General features: G+C 41.3%; 1 protein-coding gene across 2 annotated transcripts in view; it reads right to left on the bottom strand.

Moving 5' to 3' along the window:
- kdm6a (lysine (K)-specific demethylase 6A) overlaps positions 1-20,566 on the bottom strand; it is a 195,270-nt gene that overhangs the window by 77,326 nt on the left and 97,378 nt on the right. For both annotated transcript variants that reach the window (XM_055644641.1, XM_055644642.1), the window contains exons 7-8: positions 13,303-13,357; positions 8,808-8,842 (exon numbers count right to left, since the gene is read on the bottom strand). In XM_055644641.1, coding sequence (XP_055500616.1) covers positions 8,808-8,842; positions 13,303-13,357 — 90 coding nt within the window. The remainder of the gene's footprint in view (positions 1-8,807; positions 8,843-13,302; positions 13,358-20,566) is intronic.

The following is a 20,566-nucleotide window of genomic DNA, read 5'->3' as shown; positions in this document are numbered from 1 at the left end:
ATTCTCGGGGCTGCAACTATGCACGTACAAGAATGAAAGATGCTTTTTTGAACACTTCCTTAGTTTCTTTGTGACAGCAATGACATCAATTGCACAGACCGGAAAGCTGGGTTCCACAAAAAACATGGAACAAGGGGGAAGGGACCTTGGCTGACAAAAAAAGGATTTCACAACATACTTGTAGTCCATCACTGTGTTCCTCATCTACCTCTCAAAGCAAAATAAGTCAATGGTTAATGGACTGGTTAAAATGAAAAAAAAGTAGAGCTTTGGCTCCAGCAAAATGAAATTTAAAAAGTGATGTCTTATTTTAGAAATCATTGTAAAATGGTTTCAGACAGAGCTAAACAAAATAATAACTTAGAAAATAGTTAAAATTAGCAAAGACTCTGCAACTTGACTGAAATGTTGCCAACTTTTGAGCTTTATAACATGGGCTACAGATTTTTCTTGCAATGAGACATAATTTGGAATCCCAAATGTCCTCATGGGGTGGTGGCAGACAACGCGTGTGTGTGTGTGTGTGTGTGTGTGTGTGTGTGTGTGTGTGTGTGTGTGTGTGTGTGTGTGTGTGTGTGTGTGTGTGTGTGTGTGTGTGTGTGTGTGTGTGTGTGTGTGTGTGTACACTATTTGACAGTATATAGGTGCATTATCTCAATGTATTGTAAAAATTAGGGTAAAAGCTGTGAGTTCTCTGCAGAAAAGAAAAAAATGATTATTCTACCGTAATTCTCATTGTGTTCAAAATTTGGATAATATCAATTCCTGCAGTGCTTTTCAAATTAATATTTTTTCTCTCTGATGCGCAGGACTAACCATTTTAAATAAAGGCGCTGTTTCAAAAAAGTTCAAATTATGACAATATACAAAACTATCAAGCCACATGCACTGTTGGGAGTGTTTCAACACAACAGCAAAATAATTTAAAGAAACAATAGCCACCACTCAGAAAAAGTATTTTTTAAAAGTTTATAATTGTCTGACTAATTTTACATAGTGCATTCAGAAAGTATTCAGACCCCTTCACTTTTTCCACATTTTGTTACCTTACAGTATTATTTTATAATGGATTCAATGTTTTAATCATCAATCTACACACAATACCCCAGAATGAAGAAGCGAAAACAGGTGTTTAGAAATGTTTGCAAAGTAATTAAAAATAAATAACTGAAATATCACATTTTCATAAATATTCAGACCCTTTGCTATGACACTCAAAATTGAGCTTAGATTCATCCGGTTTCCATTGATTATGCTTCCGAGATGTTTCTACAACTTGATTGAAGTTCACCAGCGGTAAATTAAATTGATTGGACATGATTTAGAAAGGCACACACCTGTCTATATAAGGTCCCACAGTTGACTGCATGTCAGAACAAAAACCAAGCCATGCAGACAAAGGAATTGTCCGTAGACCTCCGAGACAGGATTGTGTCAAGACACAAATCTGGGGAAGGGTATATAACAATTTCTGTAGCATTGCAGGTCCCGAAGAGCACAGTGGTCTCCATAATTCTTAAATGGAAGAACCTTGGAACCACCAGGACTCATCTTAGAGCTGGCCGCCCGGCCAAACAAAGCAATCGGAGGAGAAGGGCCTTGGTCAGGGAGGTGACCAAGAACCCGATGGTCACTCTGACAGAGCTCCAGAGTTCCTCTGTGGAGATGGGAGAACCTTCCAGAAGGGCAACTATATCTGCAGCACTCCACCAATCAGGTTTTTATGGTAGAGTGGCCAGGCGGAAGCCACTCCTCAGTAAAAGGCACAAGACAGCCCGCTTGGGAGTTTGCCAAAAGGCACCTTAAGGACTCTAAAACCATGAGAAACAAGATTCTCTGGTCTGATGAAAAGAAAAATTGAACTATTTGGCCTTAATGCCAAGTGTCACATCTCATCACCTGGTCAATACCATACCTACCGTGAAGCATGGTGGTGACAGCATCATGCTCTGGGGATGTTTTTCAGCAGCAGGAACTGGGAGACTAGTCGGATTGAGGGAAAGATGAACGGAGCAAAGTACAGAGAGATCTTTGATGAAAACCTGCTCCAGAACGTTCTGGACCTCAGTCTTGGGCGGAGGTTCACCTTCCAACAGGACAACGACCCTAAGCACACAGCCAAGACAATGCACGAGTGGCTTTGTGACAAGTCTGTGAATGCCCTTGAGTGGCCCAGCCAGAGCCCAGACTTGAACCAAATCGAACATGTCTGGAGGGACTTGAAAATAGCTGTGCATCGACGCTCCCCATCCAACCTGACAGAGCTTGAGAGGATCTGCAAAGAATGGGAGAAATTACCCAAATACAGGTGTGCCAAGCTTGTAGCGTCATACCCAAGAAGACTCGAGGATGTAATCGCTACCAAAGGTGCCTCAACAAAGTGCTGAGTAAAGGATCTGAATACTTATGTAAATGTGATATTTCAGCTATTTCCTTTTAATTACTTTGCAAAAATTTCGAAACACCTGTTTTATTGTGTGGAGATTGATGATAAAAAAAATCTCATCCCTTTTAGAATAAGGCTGTAATGTAACAAAATGTGGGAAAAATGAAGGAATCTGAATACTTTCTGAATGCACTGTACCTTGCCTTTCACTTCTCCTCCCCCCCAGATAGTGCCGTTGCCAAACTAAGATGTCTAGAATATAATGCGGCTTTGTTTGTTCCAGCAGGGAGCATGTATGAGCTCTTCCATTATTGTCCAAATTCATCGCAAATTCAAATAATCGATGTAAACTGCAGATAGACATCGAGGGCTCCTTTGATTCTATTAACACAAATGCCATGCGCGATATTCAACAAAGCAGTTAAATTCTTGGTATCCTTACCAAAAGTTGCTTTGTCATTTAATTATAATAGATTTCTACAAGAGTACTGTGGAGAACGTTTTAACTAGTTGCATCATGGCCTGATTTGGTAAATCAAATGCCTGATTGAAGGAGGTTGCAGAAAGTGTTGGACATTGCTCGGTCCACCATTGGTATTGACTTCCTCATCGAATTGACATCCTCATCGAAGGGATCTACAAGAATCTTTGCCTCAAGACGGCAGCTAATATCAAAGACACACACCATCCTGGCCACACTATCATCTCGCTGCTACCATTGGTATGATGGTACAGGAGCCTGAGAACCATTACCTCCAAGCAGATTTGCTTACATTACCTCATCTCTTTCATGAGTGAAATATGATTAGCTTGATGGTCAGAGGGTTATATAGCCCGTATATGTCTGTGATTCTTTGAACAGATCAAGCGCCTTGCACCTTGTTGCTTTTTTAAATTCGTATTCCTATGTTTGTAACCCTGAAATGGTTTCTCCATTTGTTAATCTGAATCTACAAACCCTGTCCATATTTCATACAGAATCCAAACTCTTTGCTGCTCTTGAATCCATATAAAATTGCAGCAAAAACATATATTGTTACATTTCATTCTTGAAATAATATTTGCAATCTCTATCACCAAGTTTTAAATTTAACATATACAAGGGGCAAATCAAAGAGGTCAGACTATTTTTTTTAATTACACATGTGACTGTGATTTTCTAAAGCATCAAAGTTCTGTGTGACACTTTTGTAAATTTAATGCTTGTGCTACATCATTTTCAAATATTTAGCTTGTATATTGTAATATTATATAAATAAGCAATACTCCTGTGACACCACTTGTTGCAAGTTATGATTTTACAGCAATTTGAGATGCTTCACATCAGTTCTGCATGTCAATTTTAGAGATAATCCAAATTGCTCTTTGACGTGAAATGAATTACACTACCGCTCATTTTCCCATGAATCACACATCATTGATTACCCATGTTTTCACTTTTAAATAATCTATAGCATTTATCACCTTTCTCAACTGTAGTTAAGACTGTGGTGCCACCTTCTAGAATCACCACTGCCTTATGGTTCCAGGTCAGAGTGGTGAGTGACACTAAAGGCAGCTTCCAGGTGGTGGTATGCCCCTGTGACTATATCACAAAAGAGTTATGGGATACATAGTCATTGCTGTCATAGTCATAGCAGAGATAATGCAAAATTGAAGGCCAAACCAATGATATAATTTAAAGACGAAATGTGTAGGAAGAAACTGTAGATGCTGGTTTAAACCAAAGATAGACAAAATGCTGGAGTAACTCAGCGCAACGGGCAGCATCTCTGGAGAGAAAGAATAGGCGACGTTGCGTCTGAAGGGTCTCGACCCAAAGCATCACCCATTCCTTCTCTCCAGAGATGCTCTGTCTCACTAAGTTACTCCAACATTTTGTGTTTATCTACATGATTTAAAGATGTGGATGAGAATTTGACATTTGAGGAATTAGGGAGTAGGGAGTTAATGTAACCAAAAGGGGTAGTTGTGATGATGGGGCAAGATTTGCTTCGCTACTATATACCAACAGACGAGTTTTGATTTAAAAACTGCTGGGGAAGTTTCAGGACCATGCCTATGGCTAGACAGGAAACAAACGTCTTCATATAAGCCCCAACAATCTCCCCTTTTGCTTATCTCAATAAATTGGGATAGAATCCACCAGACCCTTCGGACATCACTTCTTCAAGATCCAACATCTTCTCCTCCTGGCTCTCAAAATGTCCTAACATATTAGTATACCCTCTTGATCTCACTATCCCCATGTCTGTCTCCTTGGTGAATAGTGTAGCAAAGTACAGGTTGTTCTGCTAAGAAATCTTGCGTTATAGAAAATCTCATTATAAAAAAGTTTCAATGGGGTATGGGTGTTAAGGGCTGGAGAATTTCAGACGAACAATAAAAGTTTTTTTTAAAGATTTAATAGCAACAATATATTTTTATTGTTGCAAGCTGAAAATACTGAAAGTTGAGTTATATTGTTTTACAGAGTTTCATTGCACTGCCAACATAAGTGATTGCTTGTCATTTTCAATTGTCCACCAGTGGCCTTTGATATCCTTGAGACAATGATGTCTGATTTTGCAACAAGGTTACATAGAAACAGGTTTTTTTTCCCTCTAGACTTTTTTTTTAATCCCAAGCGAGATTTACAAAGTAACTTTTCAAAGATCTCTAGTTCCTGATTGAAATAGCCTTATAACCAACTTGGCCCACTTGGTATAATTAGTCTCCCCTAATTCATCACTCATGTTTTATGAAATTTGTGTATGGGAATATACATTTTAGCAGAACTACCTGTACTTGTTTCATACTCACTACATCATCTGACGACAAGCATAAATTCCTTCCTGTAATCAGTGAGTGGTCCTCCCCTCTTAGTTACACACTGGTCTTTTATGTATGCATAAACAATTTGGGATTCTCTTTAATCTGACTTGGCAATGACATTCCATGCTCTCTCTGGCCCTAATTCCCTGCTTGAGTTATTTCCTGCTTGCTTTATTTCTTCATGGACCTGTCAAACGTCATCTTTCTCAATCTGACATATGCTTGCTTTTTTATTATTGACCAAATTTGCTACCTCTTGTATCCATGTTTCTCTTATCTTGCCATCCTCGCACTGCCTCCTTGCTAGAACATACCAACCGAGAATTCTGATCAGCTGGTCTTTATATTAACCCCAAATATTTCCTCTCTACAGCTCATGCCAAATAATGTTGTCATTTACCCTCCCTCGTGTTAGTACATTCCACCAAGGTCCGGACTAAGCCTTAAAATTTAATGAGGCACAAGAGAATGCAATTTCTAGAACTTTGAACAAAAACTAAGTGTTGGAGGAACTCAACAGATCAAATGGTATTTGTGGAGGGCAAAGGGGAGTTCATATTTTGGGTTGGAGAGGAGAGATAGAGGTAGAAAGAGGCAAAGGAACGGGGTGGTGCAAAACCTGGTACATGTTCGGTGGATTTAGCTAAGCAGAGGTTGATTGGCAGCTGAGTCTGGGTGGGACGAGAGAAGGGTGGGAATGGAGACGACAAAAGGCAACAAATGGTGACATCCGATAAGAAAATAAGTTGAAGAATGAAATGGGGAACCAAAGGGAGGGATGGTGGGCAGAAGGGAAGGGGTAAGTGATGAGCGGATGGAGGAGGTGGGAGGGACTGAGTGCTAAAGATAGTGGATCAAAATATCTGTAGCTACACAAAATATTCTGTCCTTAACCATCTTGTTTGCCTTCATATACTAATGGAAAATGTGAGATTGTTTCATTGGAGAAAAAGATAATACATATGCTTCGGCAGGTCTCTAAAAACATCTGTGTGTTTGACATTTATGTCGCCAACAATGCTTTTGTACAATATCCTACCAACTACCAGCAGAGTAGAATGGCCCATTAGGTAATACGACCAGCCCAACACAAAGCAGCTATATTTATTGCACTAAGTTATTTTCTGGACAATATATATTGTCATCAAGAAAAAATAAACGCTTTGGATTGAGATATCAAAAATATTGAAAGTCAGAGATAAAGACTCACTCTCTCTTTAGAAATACACAGCTGCTTATATAGACTAGGCTGTCTGTGTAAGAAAGCATTAAGATGCTCTATTTTATCTTGGGATATAGAAACAAAATTCCTCATTTCTGACTGCCAACCAGCAGTCTTTCTTCTTAAGGAGCCACATACTGGATCAGGTCAGACACCGATCAATAGCCATTAAAATTTCATATTTGAGGTTCAGGCATAAAATTACCTTTTTTTGTGAAGTATTCTAATGCAAATAGTACTTGTGGAACTGCAAACTAGCAATAAAATTATATTTAGTGGCAAGAAAATTGTCAAGTAAGCATCAAATGTAAGAGCATAGTTATAAAGGATGTCTTGAGTGTTTCTTGAACTTTCTCAACCAGTTAATTCTTATTTGGAACTCTAATTCTAATTAATCAGTTCTAAGCTGATACACAGGAAAACAAGATATATATGCATTACATGTACAAAGATTATGTTTTTTACTTGACTATTTCTTCTTGTTCCACACAAAAATATTATTGTTTGCATCGGATATTCAAGAGACAGTTCTAGTGCTTATAATGGGTTTTGGGACAACTATCCATAATTTCCAACCACACAGAGTTTTCTTTTCACTTCTGCAAAGCAGCTTAAGCCATAGCGTTTCCGACATTATGTTTATTTTGAATTTTTAATAAAACGGAATGCAATAAAAACTAAAACTAACCATTCTAATACAGCAATTTAGTTTTAAATATGGTAACTTAGTTTCATTTTTAAACCTGGCCTTCCATATTGATCATGTTATCACGGCAAGTCTGCATTCTATTCCAGTCTTTGTCGTGTAATAAAACACCACTACCCTTTCAGACAGTGCAATGATTAAGATTTTCAACTGCCACAAAGTAAGTTCTGTAACAATGATGACTCAGCTATCTTTCCCCATGAGTGCAGGTAAACTTTGATTTCTGAAGAAATAGAGCTTCAATAAATACAAGAATGGCTCCAAAGTGAAATTGTTAACAATATAAAAAAGGCATCCATTTAAAAGAACAGAATATTGTGCATTATGGAGTAAATCTTTTTGAAATATTATTTTGTGATATATTAAAAAAGTCTTCGAACAACTTTTAACACCATCTGGCCATGTTAGAAGTTATCGTTTAAAAAGGACAAGTCAATCTCAGATAGAATATTTTAATAGACCTGCTGTTTCTTATACATTAGCATAAACTCTTCATGTCAGGCTTGATAATCTGGTATCCCAATCAGTAAACATTAAAAATGTTAGCATTCTTTTCATTAACATTTAAAAATATATTTCTAAGTACATCACACTGCACAAATTTCAAGTGTCTGCAAAAATCTTCCAACAGATTTCATCCTTTCCTCCATGAATGCAGTATCAGATGCTATGAAAAGAACCGGATTTCGTAAAATTCACCAAAATGCGTATCTAATGTCTGCTACATCATTCCATTGGCAAATAAATGACTCAACATATGTTGAATTATAGTGCATTGATTAAAACACTTTTAATTATATGCATATGAAAATAGGAAAAGTCTGCATAGGTTTGAAATAATATATTATCATGTACGTAAATGAGTCAATTAATGTTAAATCTGGTCCAATGCAGATTTCCAAAACTTTATCAAACATATAATACGTTTAACTAGGACCACATGGGTAAACTTATGATTTTGGGTATGAAACAGCTAAATTTTAGATTGGAGAGTGTGCTTTCTGTGATAGGAGAATTCAAACTTAGTGGCGAGAAGATTTTTTTCTATGGAAACAGGAAAACAAGAATAACTAAATAATTCAAAACTAGTGAATAATACCTGGTGAATTAACCAGTGGCAATGAACCTTGGCAAGTATAATCCAGTTTACCTTCCTCTAGCCTGCTCTCTTCCATCAAATTGGGCTGGCTTTTCCTACACCTTGCTTGCTCCTCTATTCATGCTATACAATAATCTTTGTGTTTCTCCCATCACACTTGTTTCACTCACTCACCTTTCCCAAGGCTGCCTCCTTTCACTACATATCATTCATTTCTTTTGATGACCACCGATCACGACTTGGTCACCTTCACCCAGATGCCAAAACATCTTCAAATACTTGTTCTTCCCCATGCACTGTACTCCTCAAACATCCTCATTCACGTTCCGTTCCTCAAGCACTTCCTTCCTCCATGCATCTCCGTACATCTCCCTTCCCACATAACCCTTACTCATTTTCCCTAATCAAATATCACACTTAAATCATTCTCTTCCTCACCCATTTGCAACCTGTCAATATCCAACCTCATCAATGTCACTCACATGCACCCAAATATCCTCAATACTTGGATTAGGCACACAAATTCACCCAGAAGCAAATTGAAAGAACCATTAAAAAGGCAGATAAGAGGATGACTTACCTGGATTTCATACAAGTGAGCAACATGGAACTGAACTGCAAATAATAATAAAGATCAATTTTAGTAGTTGGTACTTTAAACAAATCAAATTAAAATAGTGCACATATACTTGAATGACAGGGGTGACAAATATAAAACCAGAAATCTAGAAATGTGGCAACAAACACTGAAATCCATTCATGAAAATAATGTCCAAATACAGTTGCTGAAAAAAAACATTCACGCGCCAGGTACTGGCATAGAAATATCCCTGCAAATGAGACATCTAAACATTCTAATAGATTTCCCAAGCTGATAATCACCAATTCACAGAGACTACATCATTCTTCAAGTAACATTATGCAATCACCGTAGTTCAGTGGCATTGAGAATAAGATTTTCATTTCAACGATAATGCAATTGCATGCAGTATTTTTAGATCCACGTTATTTCAACATGTTTCACTTGTTTTGTTACATATCAAATGTTGTTTTAGATGCCTATCAATTTAAAATTCTATCCTTACATTATAAATGTTCACAAATCACAAAGATGAGAATTTATATAGTGCCTTTCATGGTGTTGTAAAAAGTGCCGAGTCAAGGAAGTATCATTCTCCTCCATGCGGAATATGTAGCAAGTGCGTGCAGATGCTAGGAGGCAATTTTTCTTTAATTTTTCAAGATCTTTATTGGAATATGGGGAGATGGTAAATGCAATGAGAGAGATGGAAAGCAGGTGGAAGGCAAATTGCATAATGGTGGATTGTAAGTGTGAAAGTGACATGCAATTAGTGGCAGGATTTATTTAAATGTTCACACATGGCTTTAGAGCAGTTTTCTGTAAGCAGTGGATAAAGTGCTGCAGAGTGCCATTGGGTTTTTTTTTCAAGTAAGCAGTGCACACAATCTGTCAGCCACAACTTTGTGAATAAAACAAACAGTATCAAGAACAACGCTGAATTGAATTTGTGGTTTACATGGGAGCAAGCTGCAAGCTGCAGGGATTGAATATGATGGGCAGGATGTTTTTAGGGTATGTACAAAGTGAGATAAACTATTAAAACAACAGCAGGCTACCAGCAAAACTCAGAACACATTAATTACAAAAAGTCAGAGACAGCTAAGTTAGGAAAGAAAATGGAAAAGGCGTGTGCTTTTTTTCAGGATGAGGAGAAAGGTACGACAGGATGCAAGAGTAGAGCAAAATTCTCATGCAGTGGAACCTTGACAAACCAGCAACCTCAGGACAGTGTGCCAGATTTCCTGTACGAATGGATGTCATCCCTAATAACACACTTTGCTTATATTTCTTTCTTTTTTTTTTTTAAAGTGTTGCACAGTAGTAAAATACATTTTCCAGTGAACCTAGTGAGCTTAAATTGAACAGAGTTCTGCACCTTTGTTCCAGGTGTAAACATAGCCACAACCCTGATACCGAGCCTTCTGAAGTCCAACCACATGAGAATATCCTAGTTATAATATAAATTATAATGCAAGATATTTTATTTAGCATTAAGAGTTCAAAAGAACCATGCCGACCAAATTTTACTGGAGGAAAATATTTTTGAACATGCTGAAAATTTTTCCGCGACCTAGCTGAGGCCACGAGTATACAGGAACTTCCCTCGAGCATGAAGGTGTTCCAGCGACCTCATGGGACCTCTTAGGACCACGTGTTGACCATGCTGCGAGTTTGAAGGTCGAAGACACTCTTCTAAACTCGCAGATTAGGTCGCCCAAATGGGACAGCCGTTTTACTGAAACCAATGTGATAAAAGTCTGAAGGAGCCCAACCCAAAATGACGTTTGTCCATTTCCCACCACCAATGCTGTCTGACCTGCTGAGTTCCTACAGCCGTTTGTCTTTCGTTAATACAACCGTTCATTTTCAGACAACTGCTCTTCTGTGAGTTCCCATTAAATCCTAAATGTTGATATTGCAGGTGCTTCCATCAACCTTTCCTAGATCACATCACCTCCCCATGTGGGTGGGGTGATGGAGAGATTCTATTTAATTCTCTTTTGATTTCTTTGTGAGCCATCAGAATTGTTGGTAAGATCAACATTCACTACCACACCACTAACCTCTCAAAAAAAATAGGTGCAATTTTTTTAATTACTGCAATTCATGCTGAGAAAAGAAATGGAGGCAAATTGAGATTGATTGCGCTTTGGAACACATCTCACAAAGTGCACAAATCTTTACGTGGGGTTATCAGCAGAGAATTATTTGAAAACCATTAACGCTTACCATTTGCTGCAGAAGCATTATAACTTTACACTACTTTGATCTATAGTAAGTATCAATGGAAATATGAACAGTTTAAATCCTGAGAAGACCAAAAACTATTTCATTGGTACCAGTTTGTCTCTCTTATGCTCAACAATGCATTTGAATCGAAGAATAAGATTAACTATCCATCTTCATGGCTGCATGGTAATTCATTTCACTGTGCCTTAATTGGTGCATGTGACAAATAAATTTGAACCTTGATTATGGAAGGTCATTCATGGGACCTAAAACAGACACATTCAAAGCAATGTCTTCGACCCAATCATCTTCAGCGGTTTCATCAATGCCTTTCCTATCATCCATCAATAGGGCAGAAATAACAATGTTTGCTAATGGTCAGACAATATTCAAATCCATTTGCAATTCTTCAGATAATGGGTTTAATCCTGTTGGCTGTAGTCACTGGCTCCAGAGGAAAGCAATGGCACTTAACTACATAAATGGAAGCAAGTCCCAGACTTCCAGGTACTGAGTGGTGAGTAGCAGATGGCACCATATCAGACCTGGCAAAGGATTTGAAACCCAATTGATTTCAATGGAATTGCTGGTTTCAAGGGGATAATGGGTCTCGGATAAGGAAGCAAAGTGAAAGAAACTTTTTCATTTAATCAATTTCACAACATTTTAGGATATTTCAGTTAATTCTGTTATTTTGGAAAAAAACGTTAGTACTCTCTAAGAGTTTTTAACTGTCCGAACTGTCAAAGACTATTAAAAATCACTTACACCTTTGACGCAAGGACAAATTCCAACCTCAATTTTGCTTCTGTTAAACTCTGCACGAACAGAGACAGCAACAAATGATTCAGGAGACAAGTTGCCGTTTGGATCTGACCACAACATACAAGAGTGAAGAGGGACAATGGGATCAATCCTTCATGTAATCCCAGAAAATATGGGCATTTGGAAGCAGGAGGAAAATTATGACCAGCAAGAAGAAGCAACAAGACTTGTCCTGGGACAATATTCGGGTATGCATCAACAAGTGGCAAGTATAATTCACATTGTACCAACTAACAATAAAAGCATCGAAATCACCTCACCACTGTCCCTTGACATTTAGCATTATAGCAAATACCATGCCGTCTTCACAAAACTGACTACAGCAGTTCAGAGAAACAACGCAACACAACTATATCATGTAAAATGGAGTATTGCCAACTACACCCACAGCCCATAACTGAATAAAAATAAACACTAAATCTAGAGATATAGTTGGGGGAAATAAAATAAAATAATTGCCAGTATGCATATGATACTAAGATAGGTGGTGTTGTGGAGAATGATGGCAGATGGAGTTTAATGCTGATAAGTGTGAGGTGCTACATCTTGGCAGGACAAATCAAAATAGGACATACATGGTAAATGGTAGTGAATTGAGGAATGCAATTGAACAGAGGGATCTAGGAATAACTGTGCATAGTTCTCTGAAGGTGGAATCTCATGTAGATAAGGTGGGAAAGAAAGCTTTTGGTGTGCTGGCCTTTATAAATCAGAGCATTGAGTATAGAAGTTGGGATGTAATGTTAAAATTATACAAGGCATTGGTGAGGCCAATTCTGGAGTATGGTGTACAATTTTGGTCCCCAAATTATAGGAAAGATGTCAACAAAATAGAGAGTACAGAGGAGATTTACTAGAATGTTGCCTGGGTTTCAGCACCCAAGTTACAGAGGGTTGAAGAAGTTAGGTCTTTATTCTTTGGAGCGCAGAAGGTTAAGGGGGGACTTGATAGAGGTCTTTAAAATTATGAGAGGGATAGACAGAATTGACGTGGATAAGCTTTTTCCATTGAAAGTAGGGAAGATTCAAACAAGAGGACATGATTTGAGAATTAAGGGACAAAAGTTTAGGGGTAACATGAGGGGGAACCTTTTTACTCAGAGAGTGCTAGCTGTGTGGAATGAGCTTCTAGTGGAAGTGGTGGAGGCAGGTTCGATTTTATCATTTAAAAATAAATTGGATAGATATATTGACGGGAAAGGAATGGAGGGTTATGGTCTGAGTGCAGGTAGATGGGACTAGGTGAGTAAGTGTTCAGCACGGACTAGAAGGGCCGAGATGGCCTGTTTCCGTGCTGTAATTGTTATATGGTTATATGGAATACTAAATTACGTGCACAAAATTCGATTTTATTTGATTGTCATATAAAGATAAAGATAAATTACACTTTCCGAACTCAATACAAAATATCTTAAGGAATTTGGTAAAAAGTACTTACTTTCTGCTTTGGACAGAGTGCAAGGGTTGGAATCGATCAATGCCAACTGAAAATGCTGCCGGAGAAAAGAAACGATATCAATTTAATGCCACCATATAAACATCAATTAATCATAAATGAGAAAGAACACTTCAATTAAAGAAGAAGTAAAAAACATCTCTAAAATAAAATGTGAATGTTTTATCTTCTTTACAACTGGCAGGAACAAAAGATAAAGTTGATGCTGTGAAATAAGTACATCTTTAATAACCATATTCAAAATGCATTACAAAGAAAACAACTCAGAAGTGTTCTACAAAATGTTATAAAATCATATCACAGCTGCCCTGCTTTTAGCACTGAACTCTAGCAAAGGAACCAGAAAATACATTGGAAACATCCCAAATTAATCTACTTTGCTGAACTTGTAGAACAACCCATGCAAGCATTTTCCAAGTATGGAACAATCCAGGAAAAAGGAGGTAATTTTGACTCGAAATGTCACTGATTCATGTTCTCCTGCTGTCTGACCTGCTGAATTACTCCAACATATTTGGTCTCCCATTAGCCTCACACAAAGATGCTTTTAACACTAATTAGAATTTCAGAATTTAAAAAAATATCAATTTTAGACATTTGGTGATTTCATTCAAATTAGCATTCCCAAAAGCTTTATTTTGCTCTTAATTTGCTACGACTGCAGAATTGGTCTTATTACAATCTGCTGCGATCTTTATTTAAATAAACATAATGAGCTGCTGCAGTAAGTGAATGACTTGGAGTTTACATTTTGATCACGACTTGTTAAGTATTTGCTTTAAATCTTCGACTGTCTTATTACTCCAGCAACTTTCTTCCAAAAGATACAACTGAACTAGGTGATGAACAGATGACTCAAGTAGCTATTTGACAGAAAGGGGCGACAGCAGGAGTATGGAGTTGAGAGAGAAAGATAGATCAGCAATGATTGAATGGTGGAGAAGACTTGCTAGGCCAAATGGCCTAATTTACTCTTATGACTTATGAGAACATAGGGCTCTCGCTTAACTTTTTTTCCATGTTGCCAGCCGGGCAACCTAGGCAGCTTTTTAGGTGGCCAAATGACCGTTTAGGTGGTCATTTAAGACGGCTTGCATGACACGTGCGATAATGTGCTCGGACGAAGTGCGTAGTTACCAGTCAGAATTATGGTCAATGAAGCATTCACATGTTATTTCTGCTTCAAATAAAGTCACAAACTAAACATATTCACCAATTAAGACATGATATATACCACAATGACATGCAGCAAAATTACAATATAGTATCTCATCTCTTTTTACACGTTGCAATGAATGCAATTTCTATTATTTCTTTCCACTTCCAAACAAAATTCTGGCTGGATTATTCAGCGTATGATCAACCTTGGTGAGACCAAGTGCAGGCTTGGCGATCGCTTCGCACAACACCTACACTCAGTTCACAATAACCAACCTGATCTCCCAGTGGCTCAGCACTTCAACTCCCCCTCCCATTCCGAATCTGACCTTTCTGTCCTGTGCCTCCCCCATGGCCAGGCTGAGGCCCACAGCAAATTGGAGGAACTGCACCTCATATTTCGCTTAGGTAGTTTACACCCCAGCGGTATGAACATTGGCTTCTCCAATCTCAGGCAGTCCTTGCTTTCTCCCTCCTTCCCCTCCCATTCCCAGCTCTCCCATAGCCTACTATCTCCGCCTCATCCTTTCTTTTTCCCGACCCCCTCCCGACATCAGTCTGAAGAAGGGTCTCAGCTCGAAACGTCGCCTATTCCTTCGCTTCATAGATGCTGCCTCACCCGCTAATTTTCTCCAGCTTTGTCTATCAACGGGATCCCACCACTGGCCACATCTTCCCATCTCAAAATATTCATAGCAAAAGGATTTGAGTACAGGAGCAGGGAGGTTCTACTGCAGTTGTACAGGGTCTTGGTGAGACCACACCTGGAGTATTGCGGACAGTTTTGGTCTCCAAATCTGAGGAAGGACATTATTGCCATAGAGGGAGTGCAGAGAAGGTTCACCAGACGGATTCCTGGGATGTCAGTACTTTCATATGAAGAAAGACTGGATAGACTCGGCTTATACTCGCTAGAATTTAGGAGATTGAGGGGGGATCTTATAGAAACATACAAAATTCTTAAGGGGTTGGACAGGCTAGATGCAGGAAGATTATTCCCGATGTTGGGGAAGTCCAGGACAAGGGGTCACAGCTTAAGGATAAGGGGGAAATCCTTTAAGACCGAGATGAGAAAAACATTTTTCACACAGAGAGTGGTGAATCTCTGGAACTCTCTGTCACAGAATGTAGTTGAGGCCAGTTCATTGGCTATATTTAAGAGGGAGTTAGATGTGGCCTTTGTGGCTAAAGGAATCAGGGGGTATGGAGAGAAGGCAGGTACGGGATACTGAGTTGGATGATCAGCCATGATCATATTGAATGGCGGTGCAGGTTCGAAGGGCCGAATGGCCTACTCCTGCACCTATTTTCTATGTATCTATGTATCTCCTTCCCTGTCGGCTTTCTGCAGAGAACACTCCCTCCGTAACTCCCTGGTCAATTTGCCCCTTCCCACCCAAACCAACCCCTCTCCTGGCACTTTCCCTTCCCTTCCCTTTCCCGGAAGGGGCAGCGCTGCCCTGCAGCTGCGGTTCGCCTGTAGTCCGTTTGTCTTTTCTTTTTTTTTTGTTTTCTTTTGTCCTGTTGTTTTAGTTTTTTTCATTTTATTTTAATAGTGTATGTGCGGGGGATGGGAGAAACTTATTTTTAGTCTCTTCTCTCGAGGGTGGATGCAACCTTTTCTTGTCGTATCCCCCGTCTCCGTCTGCGCTGAGGCCTAATCGCAGAGCTGACGGCCTCCAACTGGGACCGACCTGGCTCTGCCTCCGGAGCCTCTAGGACTTACTTAACAACGGGAGGCTGGCCGACTTCGGGGCTGTGGTGGCGTTGCGACGGCCTGACTTCGGAGCCTCGGCCGCGGGCCCAGTGGACGACATCGTCGGTTGGTGACCGGTTCTCTGGCGTTCCCGCAACAGCGGCTTCGTCCGCTGGATTGGAGGGTGGCAGCTTTGGCAGCTACGACCGCCCCGGGCCGCATAGTTTGAATCGGCACGTTCGCGGAGCTCGGATTCAGCCGCGGGACTTACTTACCATCACCCGGCGGGGTCCCAACATCGGAAAGCCTGGATCGCCTCAGCGCAGAGGGAGAACGAGGAGGGGAGAGACAAGGACTTTAAGACTTTTGCCTTCCAGCACAGTGAGGAGGTGCATGGTCGACTCACTGTGGTGGATGTTAAATCTGTGTTTATTGTGTGTTTTGTTATTTTATTCTATGTTATGACTGCAAGGCAAAACAAAATTTCGTTCAGACTGAAAAGTCTGAATGACAATAAAGGAATATAATACAATACAACCGCAGGAAATGCTACACTTGTTGCTTTACCTCCCCACCTGACTCCATTCAAGGACCCAAGCCGTCTTTCCAGGTTCACCTGCACCTCCTCCAACCTCATCTATTGCATCCGCTGTTCTAGGTGTCAGCTGCTCTACATCGGTGAGAACAAGCGTAGGCTTGACGATCGCTTTGTCCAACACCTCCACTCGGTTCGCAATAAACAACAAAATCTCCCGGTGGCTCAGCACTTCAACTCCCCCTCCCATTCCGAATCCGACCTTTCTGTCCTGGGCCTCCTCCATGGCCAGTGAGGCCCACCGTAAATAGGAGGAGCAGCACCTCATATTTTGCTTAGTCAGTTTACACCCCAGCTGTATGAAAATTGACTTCTCCAATTTCAGGTAGTCCCTGCTTTCTCCTCCGCTTCCCAGCTCTCCCTCAGCCCACTGTCTCCGCCTCTTCCTTTCTTCTTCCCACCCCCCGCACCCTCACATCAGTCTGAAGAAGGGTCTCGACCCGAAACGTCGCCTATTTCCTTCGCTCCATAGATGCTGCCTCACCCGCTGAGTTTCTCCAGCGTTTTTGTCTACCCATTCATACAAGTTCTGTTATCCCACTTTCCTCACCCACTCCCTACACATTATGGTTAATTTTACAGAGACAAGGTAACCTACAAAGCCAATGCGTCTTTGGGATGTGGGAGGAAACCCAAACGCTTGCAGGGAAAATGTGCAAATTCAACACAAACAGTGCCCGAGGGCAGGATCGGACACAGATCTCTGGCGTGTGAGGTTGCAAGTCCACCAGCTGTGCCACTATATTTTGTTTTCCAACACACAAAAAATTATATGTTGATAACTTAACTAAACAAAAAGAGACTATTCATTTTCAGTCTTAAATCTCTAAGTGGCGCAAAATCCCCCTTTACAGCTACTGTATGTTTTAATTCAGTTCAAGTCTATGGGGCAGTACATTGGCCATAAATTTGCTGCCTAAAATTGCCAGACCTGGAATTGATCCTGAATATGGGTGGTCTGTATGGAGTTTGCTCCTTTTCTCTTTGATCACATGGATTTTCTCCGAATGCTCGTGTCTCCTTCCACATTCCAAAGGTGTGCAGGAACCTTTTTCAGACCCAACCTAAAACGTAATATTTTCCTTTTGTCCAGAGATTCTGTCTGACCTGTTGAGTTACTCCAGCTTTTTGTGTCTATCTTCAGTTTAAACCAACATCTGCAGTTCCTTCCTACACACACGATACTATACGATAGAACTTTATTAATCCCAGGAGGGAAATTGTGTGTGTGTGTGTGTGTGTGTGTGTGTGTGTGTGTGTGTGTGTGTGTGTGTGTGTGTGTGTAGATATATATTCATATATAATACACTGTTTTGTTATCCCGTTTATAACAGTGTTTACAGAGTACTATGTTTATATATACTGTTGTGTTGCTACAAGTAAGGATTTCATTTTTCTGACTGGGACGTGAGAGAATAAAACACTATTGACTTACGTGGCTAATGTGTGGGATAGAACTAGTGTACGGGTGATCGGTGGTCGGCGTGGACTCGGTGGGCCGAAGGGCCTGTTTCCACGCTGTATCTTTAAATTAAACTAAAAACACTAAAACCAGAGGAAATCTAAAGAAGGGTCTCTACCCGAAACGACACCCAATTTATTCTATCCAGAGATGCTGGCTGCTGCATGTAGTTCCCCCGCACAATTAAAGCATGGAATAGTCTTCACCCTACTATAGGTACCCAACCAGATGCAAAATTAAATTTAAGGTAGCTCTTTCCCCCCCCCCCCCCCAAGAACCCTTTTTTGCTTAAGTCCAAGTCAAGATACAAGAGAGTTTTATTGTCATGTATCCCAGATAGGACAATGAAATTCTTGCTTGCTGCAGCACAAGAGAATATGTAAATATAATACAGAACAGGTGGGTCCACTCCGGTTTAAATTCCATTTCGAATATTTTTGGAGGACCAGGAAACCAAGAAGCAAGAGTTACTCCAGGGAGTTACTCCAGTTCAAGCGAGTGATTCTGCGTTTATTTTCAGCGGTCGCGGCGGCGACCGGACAGCAATGGCGGCCATATTTCCCACAATGCATAGGGAGAGAGAAAATGGCCGACGCCGACCAGTTGCAGTGGCACAACCACGGCCGATGATGTGCTGGCCAAAGATCCTCGCTATAGGATCGTTGGTGCTGGCCATGGCTGTGCACATGTGGAGGGGGAAGATGTGCAGGCCGTGGCAGTGCGCATGTGTAAGGCGGCCTGCCGTGCCGGCGGATGAGGAGAGCGCGGAGATCGGAGACACGGATATGGGTGGCGAGAGAGAGCGAGAGAGACGAGAGAGAGAGAGCGGAGAGAGAGAGAGAGAGAGAGAGAGAGAGAGAGAGAGAGAGGGGGGGGGGGCCCGCTGAGAATTAAACGATAGTTGTCCCGGGTGCTTGCCAAGCCGGGCAAAATGGCATGGCTTTTAGGTTGCCCGGCGAGACTATAGGTTGCCATTGGCAACCATGCAACCGCTAATTTCGAGCCCTGGAACAGCAAATATCAAAACAGAGTTTAAAGTTTTTCCTTGTAAGCAAAATATCAAGGGTCACTGAACACCAATTAGCAGAGTGACCATTTCTGGTCCTTTGTTTTAACCCTCCAACTGAAGTATCATTGTTTTCCAGACTGAGATCCGCTAATTCAGTAAATCAAATACTTGGTTGTAGTTCCACATAAAACACCTCATTGACGAACCAAAAATGTGCACGCTCCCTCTGAATTGTAAAACTGTTTGGTAATCTGCAGACACTATATAAATTAAAATTATTAAAATTATACTACAGGTGCACAACCTTTTATCCGAAAGCCTTGGGACCAGACACTTTTCGTAATTCAGAATTTGTCGGTCTTGGGAATGGAAATTTTTTAGCGTAGATTTTAATGGCTGGCTCAGTGGTAGAGTGCTCGGCTCATATCCGCAAGGTCGCGAGTTTGCGCCTTGATCCCGGCAGTTACTCGGTCGCGAGTTTGAGTCTTCAATGTCGTTTTTTCTTGCAGAATAAATGTTTGTATGAAATGCAGTGTAGGAGAGGTGTACTGACTGTGTGGGCAGAACTTTGGAAGTGATTGCCCACCAGTCTAAAAAGCCGCTGTGTCTCCCTGTCCCTGGGATAGCAGGGGGCGATCAAACAGCACAAAACCCCCCACCCCCTCCAACTCCAGAGGAATCCGCTCCCTGATGGGCCGCTACGGCGACAAGTGGCAGTTTGCCCACAGCCCGAGCTGCGCCACCCCAAGAACACCTTGCACACCATCAGCTTCTGCCCCTACGTGTTCCTCTGGAGTTGGAGCGGGGCTGGGCTGGAGTTGCTGCTGGCTGTGGGTCTCTGGGTTCTCCGTGCTTGCAGTGGGCCTGGGGGTCGCTGTCCCGTTGGTCCTGACGTCTCCGGCCACCCCCCTGGACTGGAGCTGAGACTGGGAACTGTACTGCCCTTGCCCCCTCCCTCTGCAACTGCAAACAACCCCACTCTCCTGCAAGGGCGGTACAGTTCCCGGAGGATAGCAGGTGGCCGGAGACGTCAGGACCAACAGGAACCCGCTCCCCGATGGGCCCCTACGATGCCCCGAGCTGCGCCCCGTCATCCGCAACCCATGTTCCTCTGTAGTTGGAGCGGGGCTGGGCTGGGCTGCTGTTGGCTGTGGGTCTCTGGGTTCTCCGTGCTTGCGGTGGGCCTGGGGGTCGACGTCCAATTGGTCCTGACGTCTCCGGTGACTGCACTGACCTGCTGGCAGCCATCGCCGACTTGAAGACAGTGCAAAGCCCCCGCGCTGGTGCAATGAGCGGGGAGCTGGAGAGGGGAGGGAAGGGGTCACA

The sequence above is a fragment of the Leucoraja erinacea genome, chromosome 13, assembly GCF_028641065.1.
Source record: "Leucoraja erinacea ecotype New England chromosome 13, Leri_hhj_1, whole genome shotgun sequence".
NCBI lineage: Eukaryota > Metazoa > Chordata > Chondrichthyes > Rajiformes > Rajidae > Leucoraja > Leucoraja erinaceus.
Note: the sequence above shows the minus strand (reverse complement) of the source record. Positions and strands in the feature narration are given on the sequence as shown.